Below are 20893 nucleotides of genomic sequence, written 5' to 3' on the forward strand. Positions count from 1 at the left end.
ATTGGAAGCCAGCTGACCCTCAGCTGCCTCTATATATCTGTTTCGATGTGTTGCGAGCAGCCACCTGCTGTGCTGGGCTCTGATTCCTGTAGAACCCCACAAGCCTTTCCTTTCCCCTTTTATTGCCTTGTTTGCCTCTTCCTGCCATGGGGTTACTTGTGGATGCCAGCAAGGCAATCAAGGAAAGAGAAGCCTTTCTATGCCTTAAATGATAAGCTAGAAACCCAATTCTGTCAAGTCTCCATCTGCCCCTCATCCTCTGCCCCCAACTCCCCTGGACTCCTACACACACACACACACACACACACACACACACACACACACACACCAAACCACATATACCACACATGCCACACACACACCACACATTACACATAAATACCACATATACCACACATGCCACACACATACCACACATTACACATAAATACCACATATACCACACATATGCATAACACACACACACACACACACACACACACACACACACACACACACACACACGCTCCTCACCACCCTCTCTGGGTCCCCACCACTACCACCTTTTTCTCCATCTGGAATCTGGAGATGAGAAGGCCAGTAATGGAGTGTCAGCGGAAGTAATTGATTCCTCACACACAGAGAATGCCCCTGCCTTTAGTGTCAATGGAGCTGAACCAGATTCTGGGCGGGTGAGCGAGACATGTAAACAGTTCATGGCTGAGCTGTCAGGGCCAAGCCAGACACAGTGGAGAGGGGCTGAGAGGGAGAACCGTGGAACAAATAATTGTTTTATTGGAAAAGAAAGCAGTAAATAATATTTCAGCCCAGGAATTGGCTGTTTGAAATGGACTCAGCCTAGGACCAGAAAAAAAGCGGGACACAGGTTCAAATGGAAGAGTTTTTCTTTGTCTTGAGGTAGGAGGATTCTTCCTGCTCCACCCCCTTTCTCCCATTATCATCATTAAAATAATTACTGTAACAATTACAGTTGATGAGACCTCAGGTTTATAGAACACCTTTCATCTGAAAGTTCAAAGTGATTTATCTGTGTATCATCCTCTGAGAACTGTAGGAGGGTAAAAAAGTATTATTATTATTATTATTATTATTATTATTATTATTATTATTATTATTATATCTTCTTGGAAAACCGAGGTCCATCCAACCCCAGAGAGGGCTGCTAGGTTAAATGCTGGGGTACGGACTTCTCTTCTGGGGCCTTTACTAGTGTTCCCTTCTCAGCAAGCCTTTTTTCCACATGTGGTTCTTACACCGTCCCTAGCACTAATGCTTCTCCATGCTATGGGGTCCCCACTGGCCATCACAGTATGGTGACCAGCCAGCCAGCCGATCCATACACACAACCAATGGTCTGCTTATGGCTTCCAGAGAAATAAAAGTCCTTTAGGTACCATTCAACCCATACTGTTTCCCTCTAGCTTGGAGACTTCCTGAAACCTGCTTCTCTTCTTATAGAAGCTTGTGCACTTTCTAGACATATTTCTTCATGGTCCAGGGAGATTCGGTCTAACAGCACCCTATATTCCTGAGTGCTACATCCATGCCCAGCGAACGCTGGATTTTAACACATGCATTTCCACCATGCAGCAAGGCCGAGGCTGTAACATGCATTCCTGACTGGGTCTGACTTTGCTCTGAGAGCCGCCACAGTGTTTCAGGATGCATACCAGGGCACAGCATCCAAGTAACACTTTGAGAGGAGGAAACAGTTCCAGCTGACTGGTCACCAAGGGCTACATTCAGAATCTCCACCCTGGCGTGGCTACAGCTCCTTCCTGCTTGGACATTAGTGTGTCCCTGTCACTTCCACACCTCGGTGCTTTCCACACAGTAGTGACAAGTTTGCCTCCAGAGCCAGGGGAAGCTGTGAGCTCTCTGTAACCTGAAACGCCAAGAGAACGGGATCCAAAATCTGGCTGCCACATCTACCACCTGCTCCCAAACTACCCCTGTCCTGGAATTCTTCATAGCACATTTTTCAGACACGGCTTGTGTCTCCCAAGCTCTGTGACAGAGGCTAGGGGAATATTAAAACGACTGGGAACCTATCCCCAGAAAACTCAAACGAACTTTGACATTGGTGATTGGTTCCCTGGCGCCTGGCACACTTGTTCCCAGCAGGCTTCCATTTTTCGGACAGATGGAGAGGCTTTGATTTCTCTCTTACAATTGGCTCCTTCGGGAGGCAGAGGTAGTAAGCTCCTCACCCAGAGGGAGCTGTTCTCTCAGCCAAGTGGAGGGATGCTGCCAGCACACCAGGGGCCCAGGATGACGTGCTCTGATTTCCCCTCAATGATTATCAGTTACTTTGTGCCCCTAGTTGGTCCCAAGAGGTGAAGAGATGAGCTCAGAGCCCATTTATGAGGGGAGGCAAACCAAGGCAGGCCAGTACGATAGACCTGGGACAGCATGATAGACCCAGGACAGCATGATAGACCCAGGACAGCATGGCCAGCATGAGACGATTTAGCAAGTCTTGGCTCTATAAGGTTTCGCTTTCAACATCGGAGTTTGAGTTGCTGCTGCTGCTGCTGCTGCCGCTGAGGAGAAAGTGGCCATAAACTATGGATCTTTGTTACCTACTAAGTACTCTAGCATCATTGCAAACCGCTAACAAGGGGCTCTTAAAGTTGAAGCTAAAGAATGAAGATTCTATAGTCATAAAAACGAAGCTCTGACAATCATGCTGAAAAGAGCCAGCCCCAAGCCTTCAACTTCACCAGTTGCCTTAAACTCACCCCTTACATAAGCAAATGTTTTCCATCCAGGCAACCTCTGGAGTGCCTGCTGGTACAGATCTGTTGGCTACATGGCTTCAGGAATGCACCTTGCTGGGGAGCCAGGACAGTGTGGGGGAGCCGTGTGCACCTCCAGGTCAGAGCAGGGGTGCCAGTGGCTTTGTTGTGTGCCCTTCGTTTTCTGAAAGTGACTCACAGAAGACTTATCAGACACCATGTCTGGAGCAGCCTCCTTCCTCACGTTGAGAGGGTTCTTGGCAGCCTGCAACCCAAGGAACAATGAGGTCCCAGGGCCCCTACATCATCCCGGGGCTTCTGCGGAAAAACAAGCTGCGATTATAAATAGATGGCATTTGCAGTTTCCACTTTCTTGCCTTCAAGGTTTTTGAGAATAATTCTTCCAGTTTGTTTTGGGTTATTCTCTGTGCATACTTCCTTTGCTGGGTGGTCAGATTTCCTCCCTTCTAACGAGCGTGGTGACCCTGGTTGGGAGGGAACCGCGAACAAAAAGCTGCAAACACCAGAGATTTGTGGCTTGAAGAAATGAAGGAAGAAAACGCAACTGCACGCAGCTGCTGTGGAAAAGGCACTTGGTCCCAGTGCAGACATACAAACAATCCTCCAGTGTTAGAACTACCGAGGTTTTACAGGTAGATGAATGATAACGATGATGATAGCAGTGGTGACAAAATCTGCTCACTGAGGACTGACTGTGTGTCAGCCAGTCTGCTGAGCTAATTCTGCGTCTCGGTTCAACAGGCTGACAAGAGATGAGTACCTCACTGCTCCAGACACAGCGAATGAGGGCTGGAGGTATCAGTCAGTGGCAGTGTGGTGTTCCAGTGTTTGGTCCCTGGGTTTAAGCCCAATACCATTTAAAGACAGACAGACAGACAGACAGACAGACAGACAGACAGATAAATGGTGGATAGATACAAATGATAGATAGATAGATAGATAGATAGATAGATAGATAGATAGATAGATAGATAGATAGATAGATAGAAAGAAAACTTTTCAAACTAAGTATGTAGCCCAGTTGATAGAATGTTTGCCCAGAATACACAAGCCTCGGGGTTTACCTCCCAGTACTACATACACTGAACATGGTAGAACACACCTATAATCTCTGAACTTAGGAGGTAGAAGCAAACAGATCAGGAGTTCAAGGCCATCCTTGGTTACTCAGAACATTCAACCTAAGATATGAGATCCTGTTTAAAAACAAGCAAACGAAATCCAGTAAATGGAAGATAAGTGGCTTTGAACCTATCCCTGGCACCCTGGGCTCAGATCCCAGGCTCAGAACTTCCAGACTGAAATAAATCTCTCAACAACTCAAGCACATGGATACTGTAAGAGGTAGATTTGTGGAAATCTACCCCCAAGATTGGCAGCACTGGGACTGTATGTAGCTAGGCTGTAGCTGTGGTTTCTTATGTCATCTTCTCTGTCTTCAAGATGCTCTGTGGGGTGTGTGTGTGTGTGTGTGTGTGTGTGTGTGTGTGTGTGTGTGTGCAGGTATGCAATTCATCCCTCACCACCATGTTTTGTTAACATGATGCCTATAATAAAAATAGCCTTCTTTTCCAAGGCATCTGCCGCTATGCTGGATGTGCCTTCCCAGTCTTTCTAACCGGCTCCGAGGGTAGAGTATTATTATTCCCATTTTATAGATGAAGAATTGAGACAGAGAGAGTGTAGATGTCTTATCTGTGGTTTCGCTAGTAGCTAATGCCGTGGACTAACTGGCTCTGTCCCCAAAGCTTCCTTCCCGGAGTTTGTTGTGCTCTCTTGGACATGGATCTGTGTAATAGTAATTTCAGGCGGGTTTTGTCCCAGAGCCCTTCCTTAGAGAAATAACCTGCATGGGAAGACACAAAACTCCAGTTCATGACTACACTGAGACTCCTTCGTGGAGCATGTTGGGAATTTGTGGACTTTAGAATATGTGGATGGTACTTGAAGCTCTTATAAATACACTGGATCCTATTTTCTCACTCGACGGGCCATATGTTCCCATTCGGGTGTACTCATGCTTATAAAAATACTGCACTTACAGAAATTAATGCGTTATCCCATCTGAACACATGAGCTGCATTTCCACTGGGCAAATCTTGAAGCCGTGCATTGCAAACCTCCTCCCTGTTCCCACTGGTGATCTGTCTATTAATTTTGGCACGTCCTGCGGGCTTTGTTTAATCAGGATGACTGAGAAAAAAAGGAGCAGGGTTCTGTGATGTCGCTCCATACTTCTGCCCACTTTGTAGAAGCCTGAGGAAGGAAGGTTTCTTCCCTGCTGGCCTCTCTCCAGCTTTTGTGCCATGGCAATCTGGTGAAAGGGAAGGAGGTGAAGCCTGTGCGGTAGAGTGAGGTCACCTGAGTTCAAATTCTACCCCTGACCTTTCCTGGTCATCACCTTGGACTGTTAACCTGAATCTCCATCTGTGCTTCTCCAAATGAGTGGTGACCCTGACCAGTCTAGTGTGTAGTAAGTTAGGGTTAAATGAAACAATAGCTAAGCTGGGGGTCTAGCTCCGTAGTAATTACTCAATAAATACGGTCACTTTCCACTGGTTTACTTACTAATGAGTGGTAACAATGGGCATTAGAAATTCAAGGAAACGAAACGTACTTCTTTAAAAAGAGCTAATCTGACAGCAAGCCAATTTCTCCGTAAAGGCTGGACCCAAGAAGCAGGTGGCCTGGCTCTGGGCCTGTGTTTGCCAGAGACCTCAACATTGTGCAGACCCACCCTGCAGCCTCCGTGTATCTCAGGCAGCTTCTTTGTTGGGAGTTTTTTGGGAGCTGCAAGCGACTGTGATGGCATTTCCTCCAATTTTCCCTGCAGGTTTTAATGTAAGGATTAATAAGACAGTGTTTGTAGCTGTCTTTGAGCTTCCTAGAAGAAAGGCACTCCGGGAGGTGGTAAATTCTCTGGCCTGGATAATCCACTCATGAAATATGGAACTTTGAAAGTGTGAGAAAAATCTCCAATCACTTTGACAGCATTTTAATTATAGTTGATTTGTTTGCCGCTAATAGTGAAAATGCTGTCAGCAGGATTTGAGATGTTTCTTCTCCACAAAATGTTATATTTCATGTCTTTGTGTCACGAAGCAGCATTTAGGTTTTCACACACAACCAGAATAGCTCAGTAGATGTGCTGGGGCGCAAAGGCAGAAGGTACACCAGGGACCGACCCATCGCCCTGCTAGAAAAGCATCATGCGAACACACAGCACCAACTGCGAATCCAGTCTTCCTTTATTCCCTCAATACACAGTGATCCCTGCCTGTGCCAAGGACCCCAAAATAGTCCAAATCTACCAGTGAAGAGCCAAGTCGGGTCGCATCCTGCTTCCTCCCTAGTACAAGAGACAGGTCTAAGCAAATAGACAAGTGCACAGGCTAACCCTCTCCAGAAGGGGATGAGTAAACGAGGGAATGGCACCTGACGGAGAAAGTCAGGAGAGGCCTTGGGAGGGGTGTCTGCACTTAAGCCTGAAAGATTGTACCGGCCATGGACAGAGCTAATGAGTATAAGAGACACAGGAAGTAGAAGGGCAAGGGCCCAGGAGTTGAGAAAGCTCTCAGTCTGTGTCCTTGACATGTGTGAGGGAAGCAACATGAAGGGAAGCAGGACCTGTCTGCTGGAGTCTGGTTTCCTGGGTGCAGGCAGTCCTCTGTGGAGACCCAAATGCTGAGATTGGGGATAATATCCTTCTAGGGACCCAAGGGTTGCACCTTAGATATAAAACTCCTCCTCACAGATATATGTGCACCCAGGAAGGCAGGCAAGACCCAGGGTAGACCTTAAACTGCTCTAAACAAGAGCGTTAGCTGGGGGAGTCTTCCACATCTTCGGCAGTAGCCAGCCTAGCCTGGGTGACCTCCTGGGAGAGTGAGATATGGAGTTTTTCCATGTTTGCCACGTGACGGGAGGGAGAGATGGCGCCACTCTTGTCTCTCTCTTTCTCTCTCCCCCTTGGACTCAGGAAATTAATTCCACTGCCCATATTTTGATGCCAACTCTTGCCTCCCCCATTCCCAGTGTGGATTTGGGGCAAAGAAATAAAGACTTTGAAGCTGAGAGAGTGGAGGAAGCATTCTCTAGACAAATGCTGCCCAAGCAGATGTCACAAGCCGTGTGTTGACAGGAAAGAAAGTACTCAGGGACCGTCTGAGCGAGAAAACAAGAGTGAGGGAAAGATGGCCACTTTGGCTCAGGGGGAAAAAATAAATAACTAAAATAAGAAGAGGTAGTGTTAAGGCTTCGAAAGGAATTTTTTCATTTGAGAGAGATTATGAATAATGAAATTCAAACACTGTAGTTAATATGTCTGTTAGCTGCTTCATGTTGGCTTTGGGGAGGCAGCCATAGGCTGGGAGAGGGCAGCTTTCAAGTCATCCATTTCACTGTCCTTGGGGTGAAGCTCGAGTCTGCACCCCAGATTTCTTGATCAAACAAACACTGGAGATTCAAGGCTGCACGCAAAGCCTGCGTTTACTCCAAAGCCACAAACTTCCTGAGCTTCCTCTGAGCCCTTCACAAATGAACTTGACAACACTGAAATTTCTAAGGAGATTTACTCCAGCTGCAGCAAATCCCTAATAATAAAAAATTTCCCCAAATGACTCTGTCACACAGGAGGTAAATGAGACATTCTATATGAAGTCAGTGTGTCACGGGGAGTGTGCCCTTTATATCGAAAGCCCTTCTAGAAGGCCACACGGTTAGGTGGGACTTGTCCACAGGGTGCAGTCAGGACCCAGAAGAACAAACTTGCGTGCCAACTTGTTACTCATGGTCTTGTCTCCCTCAAGCACATTTGCTAGAAAAACATTCGGTTTTCCTAAGTTTAAGGAAGGCCTGGTTATTTGCTGCACAAAACGTTTCTGGGGGAGAGGGGGGGGTCCCTTTAACTACCAAGCACAGAGAGAGAGAGGCTCATTGGCCTAGAGGAACTTCTGTGCAAGTACACCGCCTTCACCGGGTGTGTACAGATAAAGTAGACATGGGTTTGTTGCTGGCCAGGTTACAAAAAAGACCTGGGGTTGGTCTGGTCACTGAGTAAACTAAGGCAAGCCCTCGGCAATGGCATTTGTTGGTAACCCTGCCTTCTGGCTGATTCTGTCAGTCCTCTAAATGACTCCGAAAGGTGATTGGGCAACCTGACAAAACCCACCCACTTCTGAGGACTAGCCAGTGGGGTGGGAAAGGTCTCTCTGTCCTTTATATATAAATAATAATAAGTAAACATAAATTTAAAACACCAACCAAAAGCCACATACCAGGGGTTTTTATTATATTTTTAAAATATTATTTATTGAGTATGACATCTGAAATACCATCCTCCTTTAGTTTGACACACCATGACTCGCGTGGTCTTTGTTCTACTCCAACTCAGTGAGATGGATGGTAAAGAGCCCACACCTATCTGCTAATTTTCGTTTGTCTGTTTGGGTTTCTTGAGGCAGAATACTACATAGCCCAAACTGGCCTTGAACTCTGACCCTGCTTCAGTGCCCAGTAGATGGGATTTTCCCAACCATGTTCATCCCTGCTAAATCATAAGGGATTGTCTTCCTCAGCATTTCTACTTTGAAAATTTCTGGACTGTGGTTCTTTTTGTGAATCCATTTTTATTGAAGGAATGTGAACTTATAAAAATAATTCAAATAGCAGAAGAAAGCAAAGAAGGTGAAATTTCCCTGTTGGTGATATGTCTCTGCTAGTATCTTAGATGGAGTTTTTTTTTTCAACTTTGGTTTTCTCGTTGCTTAGGCAAAAAAAAAAAAAAAAATTCATGTGTGCATTTTAAGATGGACTTTAGAAATCTGTTCTTTTTACATTAATAGTATATCATGAACTTTTTTCCTGTAAAGCCAAAAAATCCAGACCTGCCACACTATTTTTCTGTAGCAGCTGAATACTTCATTTTATAAATATACCAGAATTGATTTGCTCGCCCTCTCGAGTTGGATTTTTCAACATGATGCTATTTATAAGGGAAACATCTTCTCACTTTTCATATGCTTCTTTAAAAACACTCATATACATCCTCACGCCACTCTCTGATTGTTTTGTTAGGCAGAATATCCTAAGGTTCTGACTTAAAGGCTACGTACATAACTACTCTGTCTCATTTTTGCCAAAAAAAAAAAAAAAAAAAAGTCGGGAGAGCTTATCTCCACATTCACTGTACTGCTACTCCTGGACCTCTATCTCTTCAGAGAACCATCATCTAGGTGCATGACTCAACTTCTTTGCCTCCAAAATGGGTGTGAGAATTCGACAAACCTGTTAGCTTTCTTAAGTACCAGACACTATAGTAACTCTTTACGCAGATGAGGTTCAGTCATACAAAGCTTCTAACTGAAGAACACGCCTCATATCTCACTGCCACTGTTATATCTTCATTTTAAAAGTATCCGATCACACACAAACACACACGGACACAAACATGAATGTGCTGCTGTCCCAGAGTTCATGTGTGAAGTCAGAGCATAATCTTGGGTGTCAGCCTTTGTCTCCCCCTTGTTTGAGACAGGGTCTAGCCAGCCTGCAAGCTTCCAGGGCATCTCCTATCTCTACTTCTGGTCTCACAACAGGGGCCATGGGATTACAGACACACTCTACTGTATCCAGCCTTACCTGGCTTCTGAGGCTTTTAGTCAGGCTCTCATGTTTGTCTAGCAAGCACATATCCTCTAAGGCATCTCCTCAGCACTCCTTCCCCTGAGTTTGGGGGCTCACAAAGAGTCAAAGCTTAATTTTCTCAGTTCTTTTAGAAGCCTTTAGTGGATATATCCACTAAATTTTATTTATGCGCTTTGTTTTACAAATATATATAGTCCGTGAGGAGTGAGGAAAGGCTGCTTGACTTGTGTGCACCCTGCCAGGCACACTGGTGCTCAGCTGACTGTGACTGCTGAGCGGTGTTTCACTCAGAGTGGAAGGGCGCAGAGGGGCTTTCCAGAGGGGTGGGGAATTTCCCCTCAAACCAAATGTCTTTTCACTTTTGTTTTGGAATTGAGGAAGCTTCCTTTCAAAGTCAGTACTATCTCCCACACTGAAAAATTCCAGACCTAAGCAGATTCCCCCGCCCTACCCTGGGGCCTTTATAGTCTGGCTATCTCACCGGAGCTCCTGTGGAAGCCCCTATCACACCATCTCCAGATCTCTCCAGGGATCCGGCTCCTGGCTCCCGTAGTTCTTTTGGTTACAGGAGGCTCTCCCTCCAGGGCCTCAGGATAAACTACACTCCTTAGCTTTCCTTTAAGGGCCTATTTATTCTGAAAGGGCGAGCAATCTGAAATATGGCTCCCAGAGGTTGATGTGAAGCCTCAGGCCTCTCTAACTTACTCCAACCACCTGTGCAGACAGCCAGCTCCCACAGACCAGTGTGACAAGAGCTGGAGGCCACATCCCAGGGAGGGCTGCACTGTCAACCTCTTTCCTTGACCACAAGTGGTCCAGTGTTATTTGTACAGGTTGATATAAAATTCAGAGAGGGAGAGCAGAGATGGGTAGATGGATGGCTTCTGACAAAACTGTTGTTTCTTCCTGTCTGGGAGGAAGTTTCCACTTCAGCTCTGTGCTTTAATTAGCAACTGGAAACTTAGAAGGATCTTTCGTTGGGCATGTGCTGAGGCTGAAAACCAGGTATCAGAAAGAAGAGGGACTACTTCTTCCTCTTTTTAATAAGTCTATGAACCTGGCCAAGGAAGACCTCGAGATATCTACACCCCACGCCAGGCCAATTGACTCAATCTGAAGGGAGCATAGGCTACAGCTTGGGGGAGACCAGGTAGCCCTAACTCTTAGAAGGCTACTAGTTGTGGGTATGCAGGCACAGTCCCCAGGGAGACACCAGGCTTTGAGGGAAGTTTTTATTGCCTTATCTGATTTAGTGCTGATGCCTTTTGAAGTCCTGTTGACTAGACAGTGCCAGTGGGAACTTTGCACATCTCAGGGAAGGAGGTGGACTCCAGATGAAGAGACTGCCAATTAAAAACAAATGAAAGAGGGGACGGCTCAGGAGAAAATTGAAACAGGCCAGGGGACAGGAGAACAAACACCTCTGAACCGTCCCCAGGGTACCAGCCTCTGGCATGTAATTTTTCAACCCATCTTCACGTCAGCACGCTGGAGCAGCTATTTTTCTCCTCCTGTTCCATTTGAAGACATTGATGCTCAAAGCATTTCAGTAACTTGCAATGACAGAGTTAAGGAGAGACAAAGATTTATCGAGGTCACAATAGAAATAAAAAGGATGCTACTGCCACCCAAGAGGGCAAAACAAAACAAAACAAAACAATGCTTACTTTGAGATCCTGATGGAATGATGCAATTGCTTGTTTGTGAACAAGAGATAAGGCCTCCCACCCATGCACTCATTCGCTATAGCTTGAACAAAGCAACTTCCTGTGGCTGTGTTTGCCCGTGTGCCAAAGCAAGTACGGTATCCTTTGTTGATAGGTCCCCTTTGTTGATAGGTCCATAACACCTGAAAAGACCAGGGAGAGTCAAAAGAGGATAATGGTTCTTCCCAGGTCTTCAGACTGGTCTTTTCTCATCTGTGTTCTTTTTTGCTGTCCCCACCTAGGTATGACTTCATTGAGATTCGGGATGGAGACAGTGAGTCAGCTGACCTCCTGGGCAAGCACTGTGGGAACATTGCCCCTCCCACCATCATCTCTTCCGGCTCCGTGTTATATATCAAGTTCACATCAGACTACGCCCGGCAGGGGGCAGGTTTCTCCCTACGCTATGAGATCTTCAAAACAGGTTAGTGGGGTCTAGAGTAGAGGCCACAGAGGGGTGTCTTACGGAAAAAGGTGGAACACAGAGGGAAGCCCTGGTCGGTGGATGGCATCCGGTGGTGAGGGCTTCAGTCATTTGGCCTAACTGTGGTGGCAGGTGAAGAGACACGTAAAGTGAGCCCAGGAAGGCCTGAGGAGAATCTGGTAATGCCGTGATAGTAAAAGGCAAGTCAAGTGGCTTCCAATTTGAGGGGAGAGGTGTGGCATCAGCATAGGAGGAGGGGCCCAGGGTGTAAATATAAGAACATCTCTTGGAAGAATTGGATTTTTGTGATTTTTAAATTAAGTGGCTCTTCATGGTTGAACTTGATTGAACTTCTTCCTAACCACTTCATGGTTGAGTGTGGTCTTTATTTGGAATTACATGGGGCTGGAGGATATAATCTTTTCATTGTTTAGAGTTTCTAAAGATCTGGCCATGACCTCCAGAATGAGGTCAGTCACTGCTTTCAAATTAAATTATGATTCCTAGACATTCCTCCTTGGCAATCCATTTTACCACCCCTATACACTGAACTCCTATTTCCCATATGCTAGGGAATCAGACACCCTGAAAAGCTACCGAAAGTTAGGGGAAACCAGGGCAGAAAACATACCACTTCTTTGAGTTGACCGCTGGGGCCCATGCATCTCATTAGGTACTCTGGGCCTTTATGGGCAGGACTAACTTCTGAGGCTCAGTAGAATAGTTCTCATCTGAAGGTGCTGCATTAGGGCCACACTCCGCTCTCCCTGTGATGTGTCCTCTGTCCCATGCCAGCCCTCACTGTGGCTGAGGAAGGAGTGGCCCTAATTCTCCCTCGCCTTGCCCACTCAGGCAATCGTCCCACAGAAGATCTGCCTCCACATTTGAGTGTTTTCTTTCTTTGGGAGCCTAACTTCTGTAACTCCACCATGGAGTCCGATTCCAGGAGAAGTTGTCATCCTGTCATTGAGAAACCCAAGTCTGACTCTTATTTAGTTCAGTGCAAGGGGAATTTGCTTCCTTTTTCATTCGGCGTTTCTTGGGAGGAAGTGGTGGAACAACCTTTATATCCGCTCTAAGTATTTGTTGGACTTGTCTGCCTGGGAAGATGGAGTCAAACGCAGGAGTGTGGTCAGCAGTCAGAGTGAGGACCTAAGCTCCGAGAAGGCATGGACATGAGATGGCCCCGTCTGCCATGCGTCTTCATGTCTCTGGCCGTGGTACACTCTCAGGAACTGATCTGTGTCCTGGGCTGGGGGCTGCCGTGAGCCCCCTGCATAGCTGGATTCACGAGTCTTTGATTCCCAGTGCAGATCAGTGTACCCATGAGCATCCTCTTCTAAGAGTGTGAGGGAAAGAAGGAACGAGGCAGATTTCTTGTCCTTGACTTGTGGGAAAGACAGGTAGACAAACCCTCATCACTCATGTCACCATCTGTATTTCTGGCCACATCAAAGGAAACTGTACTGTGAGTGTTATGGGGAGGCACAGGTCACTGTCACTGTGTTGGAAATGCAACTGAAAAAGGCTGCAACCTGTGACGAGGAGTCCCAGGGGCCAAGCCCATTGCTCAGCTCTACCACAGAAGGAAGTCAGCCCATGCAAGACCTTCCAGGGGCCTTTAATCTTATCTCTGGTCTTATGGCTCATATCTCAGTGCTCCCCAAACTCTCCAGAAAGTCGCGGACAAATTTGAAAGGAGGGCATTAAGAGATAAAACCCACAAGAGAGATCTGTGACACAGCCTGCTATTTAGATGACATGCAAAGGTAGAATTTTAAATAGGGCAGCAGGTCTGTGAAGAGCCTAAAAGAGAGGCTCCAGCTAAGATAGGTAGGTGGCTTGAGCCTGGGGCAGTGAGGCAGCCCACTTTAAGGACTGAGATGACCACTGGAAGAGATACTCTAGTGAGTGACAGCCCCAAACTACAAGGCTGAGAGTGTGTAAAAGAAAGCCCAGGGCCCCTTTCAGCATCCTCAGTGGTATGAAATTCACTCCTAACTCCTATAAGTACCAAGGACAGGATGCATAAGAGAGTGAAAGTCAAAATCAAGGCGTTTCGGAAGGTATATATTCTTCTAGGTAGGTGCCTTGCCTTGTGTCCCTATTTCCATGGTTGCAGTCCTGTGAGAAAATACACAGTTTACAAAGTTTACATCATCCTCAGAGCATGAAAGAAATGGGTGGACATTCAGAAGAAACCCAAACAAACATAGCTATGTTTGCCAGTCAGATTCATGAAAAGAGAGGGGGAACTGTAAACACAGATACACAAACAGCCATACAGAAAGCTCTGGAAGCTTGCCTTTCTGCAAGCTCTGCTACAGAGTTACATTGAGAAACGTGCACCCAAAAGACTGGGACACACAGAGCATATGGCTGGAGTGGAAGGTCATGTCTACCCTAAAGGAAGGATGAAACATTGTATATTTTTACCAGGCTGTGTCACCTGGAAAAGGGTAAGCCAAGAAAAAGTTGCAAACTGTAACGACCCGAAGTCACCAAACCTGGAACAGAATAAGGCAAGGAAATTTTTTAAAAGTTGAAAGGTGACACAGGAATCATAATCAGTTGGAAGTGTTTGTTGCTTTTCTGATGTTCTTTTAGCAGAAGTTTAAAATCTAGGTTTATCTCCTGTGTCCATTACTTGGTGGCATTTCTGAAAGTAAAATTGTGAGGCTTGCCCCCTGGAAGAGGAATGCCCAGTACTCCGAGCCCCTAAGATAAAGGCCTAGCATCGCTACCTGTGGTCAAGTCAAGCTTGACTTCAGGCCCTTGCGTTTTAATATCCTTGTATGGTTAGGTTCCTCCTCCTCAGCCTCCCTGTTATAAACTGTCCTGTGTGCCAAAGCCCTTTCAGAGGGAATGGTTCACAACAGTCCAGCCTCCCAACTTCAGATTTATGTTGTTTTATGAGACAGAGACTCACTCTGTAGCCCACACTGTCCTAGAATTCAATACATAGTTCATGCTTGCCTGAACTCATGTTGGTCTTGTCATTGAACTGACATAAACATTTGTCTGCTGGGTATTTTAAAAAATTTTGTCCTTTTAACATGTTTCAGGAAAGGATTATGAATTTGTCAGATTTCTGCAAGATGCAAATTTGTCTCCATTTCCAGGATCCCTTTTGACTTGGATTTTTAGTTACCACTCAGGTGCTTTGACCATGGTAGGACTAGAGACAAATAATAAAAATTTAAAAGATGCCAGATTCTTTTCTGCTTACAAAGGATAGAACAATAATGTTTTCTTACCTCATTCAAAACAAGCCACAGAATGTATCCATTTCTAACAATGTGTCAGACATGAACTGTTTTTTCTGTTTTTTGTTTGTTTGTTTTGTTTGTTTGTTATTTGTTTGACTTAACAAAGTACTTAACATTGAAAAATCCCTTCCAGTTACATGCTAAGCCTGGGGATGCTGAAACTGAACACTTTTGAATTTCACATTTCTCCTGGGCCCATATTAGGCGCTGTATGTCCATTGTTGAAACACTTTGATTCCCCGTGGATGACAAGGATCAAAGATTCTATCATAAATTCTCAACTCCCAAGGAGGTGCCAAGTCCCCATGCCTTCTAAAGAGTTGACAATAGAGCCAGCTCTGGGAGGGGACTCTGAAGAAGCTAACTTTCCAGTCAGTTGTGAACAGAGTCGATTTCCATCCAGTACTGTGTGAGGCTCCATATTTGCACTATGAAGAAATCTGCATAGCAGCCTTAAACTCTAACCTTTTCAAAATTCTTCTTGGCCCCCTGAAGATCAGCCAGCTGGCCCGGCTTTCCCAAATCACATCATCCCAGGCCACTGAGGAAGCCCTCAGGAGTTTGCTGCCTGAGGAAGGGAGGGGGGCCACCCCAGCTCATCCCACCCAAGCTAGCTGCCCACTGGCCATGCTGGGACTTCCTTGCTGCCGCTGTGCCATTGAACGAAAGGCAAAGTCTCTGAGATATGGCGCCTAGAGCTCCAAATAACCCAGGAAGGTTTGTTCTTGCTCCTACAACCCAAGATGCAGCAATGACAATGGAGAGGAAGTGTTGATGGATATAGCCGTAGCTACTGGGAATTTCCTATGCTGTTCCAGCTACAGAAAGTGATGTGCTTGCCCCAAATACACATAGGCTTATTTGCATGGTACCTTCTCCAAGTCAGACATTTGCAGCTTTCCAGAAAGTCATCATCTATAAAGAGACTTGCAGAGGGTCCTGCTACAGGAGCCCCAGATAAAGATGCCGCTGCTGGCTAAGATGGGCAAATTGACATCCCACAGTTATATTTCAGTGTGATCCCCAGAGGGTACTTCCTGCCAATAAACACCTGGCTTATTGTGTATTTCATTGTTGTTGTTGTTGTTGATGTTTTCTTCATGCTTAGAGTGTCTGTTATCCCCTTTGTAAGTCCTGCTTCCTTTACTTATTTTAAAATCCAAAGGCAGTGATTAAAAACCACTGTAATTGCCAGCATTTGCATCCACGTCATTAGCTTGTACCCATTCTTGCTCTGTGTACATGCGGGGTCTCTGTGTTTCCAGGCTCCATTCCTGGCTCGGCCCAGAAGAACAGTTACTGGGTTTAAAGCACAAGGGCTCCTTTGCTCTGACTCCGCCTCGAGGTCTGGGGTTGTGGTGGCTGTAATCCTCCCACTGCCCCTGCTGCTGTCCAAGTTTGCAGCAGGCTGGGAGTGTGTGTCATGTTCTATCGGGATGCGTCCCCAGAAAGCTAACCCAAGAGCTTAGGAGAGAAACAAGGCCATCCCCACCACAAAGGCACCAGAAGACTTCCAAATGTCAATCCACTGCTGCATTTTTCCAGACTCGCCGCCCTAGCGGCCTTTAACATCCCAACGCCCTGCTGTGATCCACCGGCTAAAAACCGCGATTGTTAATTGTCCCACCACTACAGAGCAGCCCGTTTTAATACAGTCAGGACATGAATGGGGCTAAGGCTCCCCTTTGCCCCTCCCCTGAGGCACCTTGGAACTTGGAGGGAAAAGGGGCACTTAGCTGGCTAGGGTACAATAGAGGCTAGTGTTGAGGTCAGCAATAAATAAGGGATAACATTGTCTTCTCTGCTGGCAACCAGCAAGCCTTCCTTAAGGATTGAAATAACTTACATTCTGGAGTGAGCAGCTGAGTAATTGAGAAAGAAGACTCTGTTCCTCTTTCAAGATCTCTCTCTCTCTCCCTCCCTCTCTCTCTCTCTCTCTCTCTCTCTCTCTCTCTCTCTCTCTCTCACACACACACACACACACACACACACACACACACACACACACACACACACCTCTTTACCTCTTACCCTCAACTGTTGCTCGTATTCTAATATTCAAAGCAATTGCCCGCTCTGCCCTAATTCCTGTCCAAAAGGGAGGCTGGCTAGAGGGCTGGAAACTTAGAGGGGAAGGGTATGTTGCTCCAAGGGCCACTTGAGAAGAAATAGAAACCTTGTGAGTAGAGGGACATAAATGCAAACATTTAAATAACCCAAAGCAGAGGACACAGCAAAGAAAGGTTACTCTCTAATGATCTCTCTCTCTCTCTCTCTCTCTCTCTCTCTCTCTCTCTCTCTCTCTCTCTCTCTCTCTCTCTCTCTGGTACACAGGCTCTGAAGATTGTTCCAAGAACTTTACAAGCCCCAATGGGACCATTGAATCTCCAGGGTTTCCAGAGAAATATCCACACAATCTGGACTGTACCTTCACCATCCTGGCCAAACCCAGGATGGAGATCATCCTACAGTTCCTGACCTTTGACCTGGAGCATGACCCTCTACAAGTGGGGGAAGGAGACTGTAAATATGACTGGCTGGACATCTGGGATGGCATTCCACATGGTGAGTGAATGCTCATGCTCATCTCCCTTTCTCCTTCTTATAAAGGTCAGGACTCTGGCCTAGGGAATAGTAGCACCCAAAGTGGGCAGATCTTCCCACTAAAATTAACCCCACCAGGGAAATCCCCCCACAGATATACCTAGAAGACTATCTCTAAGGTAATTCTAAATTTCATCAAGTTGACAACTGAGATTAACCATCAGAGATTGCAAAACTATAGGTGATGTTCCTTTCTACACCAAGTTTTTTTTTAATAGAAGGTAATCAATATCGTATGCTGTGACCATGTGGAAGGACTAGCCAGACTGACTAGACTTGAATCTCTCTGCTGTACAGCTCAGCCAAGTTATTGAACCTCTCAGAATCCTGACTGTGAAATGATCTATCCTCACTATTATCACGAGTACTATTTATTATTTCATTACTATTAATATAGTCATGGCTATTGAAAAGCAATCATTTATGGCCAAGAGGAACCTGTATAAATCAGGTGAGGAACCAACACGGATCATGTAATTAGTACTGGAAAGAAAACAAATTGTTCATCTTCGTGGTTGCTCTAAGGATTTTCTAAAGTAAAAGATTCCTGGTACATAGGAACAATTTCATCTTGAGAAAAGCGTAAGATTTGGGCAGGCAAGCAGGGTTTGGGTTCCAGCTCTGCTATTTCCTAGTAATGTGAACAGGGAAATGTCACTGACCTTCCGAAACTCAATTTCTTCCTCTGTAGAGCAGGTACTGTAATGATACCTTCTGGCCCATCTCTCAGGGATGGAGGCACAGAACAAAGCCAGCTCAGGGAAAGTCCTTTTTAATGTGCAGGGGAAATATCAGACATTATTCTCCAAGCACGCCTTCAGTTTTTACATCAAGGCGTTGGCAGCAAGGTCCGCAAAGTTGTAGAGAGAGAAAACATTGAAAGCCATTTGAGATTTTTCTGACTACTCTTTGTCTCCTATATCCAGTTGGGCCTCTGATTGGCAAGTACTGTGGGACGAAAACACCCTCCAAACTCCGCTCGTCCACAGGGATCCTCTCCCTGACCTTTCACACCGACATGGCCGTGGCCAAGGATGGCTTCTCAGCACGTTACTATTTGGTCCACCAAGAACCACCTGAGAGTGAGTTGACCATTTTGGAATCCCTGTCCTGTCCTCTCATGAGGGACATGTGTGGGTACAAGTAAAGGGCTCACCCCTTCGGAAACAGTTGACAGGAGTGCTGAAGACTTGGCAGTGTTATCTGAGTTCAAGGAAAGCCGTTTTCCTTCCCAGCAAAGATGAATGGGAAAAGGACAGTGTCCATCTGGGGGTCTCATTTCCTTATAAAAACCAACCAAACAAAGAAACAAGTAAGAGTTATTCCCAGAGAAAGTCACAGGACTATCTCAAGCCTCGGTTCCCTCGTCCATCGGTGGAGAAGTGGTGCATATGGTGTCTAACTTTTTCAGGTCTAGGTCAGTTCCTCCAGACCTCAAACCCATTGTCAAAAATCAGCCCTGTGTAACTCAATATTACATAAAGCTCTGAAGCTCCGAGTAGAGTTTCTCTGGCTTCCCATGACTTCCACTTCATACATGCAAGATACACGGTTTCGGGAGCTTCTACTGAGTGCCAGGCATTTCACACAGCATCTGCAAAGAGCTGCGGTGAGCCCAGCTGTTGTGGAACCTGCCACCAGAGCCACTGGTCTCCCATCCTGAAGGCCCATTTTCAAGCCATCTGCTCCCAGCCCTGAGTTTCAGACTCACTGCCATGGCTGCTTAGAGACACAAATGATTTCCCAAAAGGAAAAAAAAAAAAGAAAAAGAAAAGAAAAGAAAAAAAAAAGCAAGCACTTTCAGACGATGAGAACTGAGGAACTTCTGCCACTGTTGTAGACAGCTCACTACCCATGTGACTACAGACGCAGCAGCCTGATCTGCCAGGAAAATGAATGGGCTCTGCTCTGAGTGCTTGCTTCTGTGTTTTCCAGAGTTCCTGAAGAGTGCATGAGAAACCACGTAGCAAGCTATAGCTGGCTCAGTAAATGGCCAGTGCAGCCACAGTGCTGAAGAATAGATTTGATACCTCAGAAAGGTGGCTGGGTTTTATCAAACACGTGTCTTCTGCAAACACTGGTCATTGTCCACAGCATCCAGCTGAAGGGTGGCACTTTCTCTGATGGCGTCAGACCAGGGTCAGAGACTCCTGGATCTGTTCGCCTAGTCGGTTGGTGTAGGGGAACTCAATGGGCTGTGTATGTCCTCACGGAGAAGTTTCCCAAAGATGGGTATTTATACTTGGTAGTGTCTGTCTTCTATGCCAGAAATCAGGAAACACTTGGTTGAGAGAGACATGCACAAGTGCCTCCTGGGTGTGGGTTAATAAAGCAGGCTCCCCACAATGGCTCAGGCCACCCAAATTGTTGTGTTCACCTGTGTCATGGCTGGTGCATCTGGCACCTCAAAGCCTTCATAGCCCGAAGCCCTCGTGTTTTAGATGGTGTTTTTAATTTATATGATGATTCTTATTTATCTATCATCTAATTTCTTTTTGGTCCAATTTAGTTCCTTGAAGACCCAGAGGGGTTGTTAACTATGTGACTTAGCGTAGTTGTTTTTAAAATGTGAGCGTATAATTAGATTCGAGATGAGGGAGTGCCTGTAAGGACTTGTCCCTAGAAGGAAACCGTGTCTGGGGGCCCCCAGCAGTTGGATGTTAAGATGCCTAACTCTACCCTTGACCGATCTCTACTCCCCAGACTTTCAGTGCAATGCCCCTCTGGGAATGGAGTCTGGCCGGATTGCTAATGAACAGATCAGTGCCTCATCCACCTTCTCTGATGGGAGGTGGACTCCTCAACAGAGCAGGCTCCATGGTGATGACAATGGCTGGACACCCAACGTGGATTCCAACAAGGAGTATCTCCAGGTGTGCACTGGGATGCTGGTGGGGAGGAATGAGAATGTGTGTGTTGATGGGATAGTGGTGTGGCCCCTCAGCTAGAGTCAAAAGAGGATGCTAAAAAAAAATAGAATGCATGAGGATTGTATCCATCCATCCATCCATCCATCCATCCATCCATCCATCCATCCATCCATCATACGTCCGAAAAGATACTGTGCTGTGTGCTGGCATAAAGTGATGAGTAAGAGGACCACTTGCCCTTGCCCCTATGCCCATTAGTGGACCTGAGGAGAGTTGATTGGCCAGGATACTGTTTGCCCTATCAGTAGCAAAGGAATATTCTATAAATAGTTCCTGATCTTCCTCATTCTTGGCACGGGAAGGCATCTGAGATGTGGGGAGAGTTTTCCTGAAGGCAGGTTTGTTGGGCGCTAGCTGAATATGGCAACTTCTTCTGATCTTTGCTATCTGGAAGGAGCCTGCCAGGAAGGTTTTACACATAGCTATCAGAGAACACATGGGAAAATGTCACTACGGGGAACGAAACTCAAGCTACCCAGATGCTCGGCAGTGTCTTTTCAGACTATTGTTTGCAGTCTTCCTGAGCAAGTCTTGCAGCTCATGTTGAGTAATCTTC

General features: G+C 46.1%; 1 protein-coding gene across 7 annotated transcripts in view; it reads left to right on the plus strand.

Annotated features, from left to right (window-relative positions):
• The window catches only part of Nrp2 (neuropilin 2), a 115148-nt gene that overhangs the window by 23777 nt on the left and 70478 nt on the right, over nucleotides 1-20893 (plus strand). For all 7 annotated transcript variants that reach the window (XM_087567805.1, XM_087567803.1, XM_087567804.1 and 4 more), the window contains 4 exon segments: nucleotides 11353-11534; nucleotides 17138-17368; nucleotides 18334-18489; nucleotides 20111-20280. In XM_087567805.1, the coding sequence (XP_087423931.1) occupies nucleotides 11353-11534; nucleotides 17138-17368; nucleotides 18334-18489; nucleotides 20111-20280 (739 nt within the window).

This window comes from Rattus norvegicus, chromosome 9 (genome assembly GCF_021556685.1).
Source record: "Rattus norvegicus strain SHRSP/BbbUtx chromosome 9, alternate assembly SHRSP_T2T, whole genome shotgun sequence".
Taxonomy (NCBI): domain Eukaryota; kingdom Metazoa; phylum Chordata; class Mammalia; order Rodentia; family Muridae; genus Rattus; species Rattus norvegicus.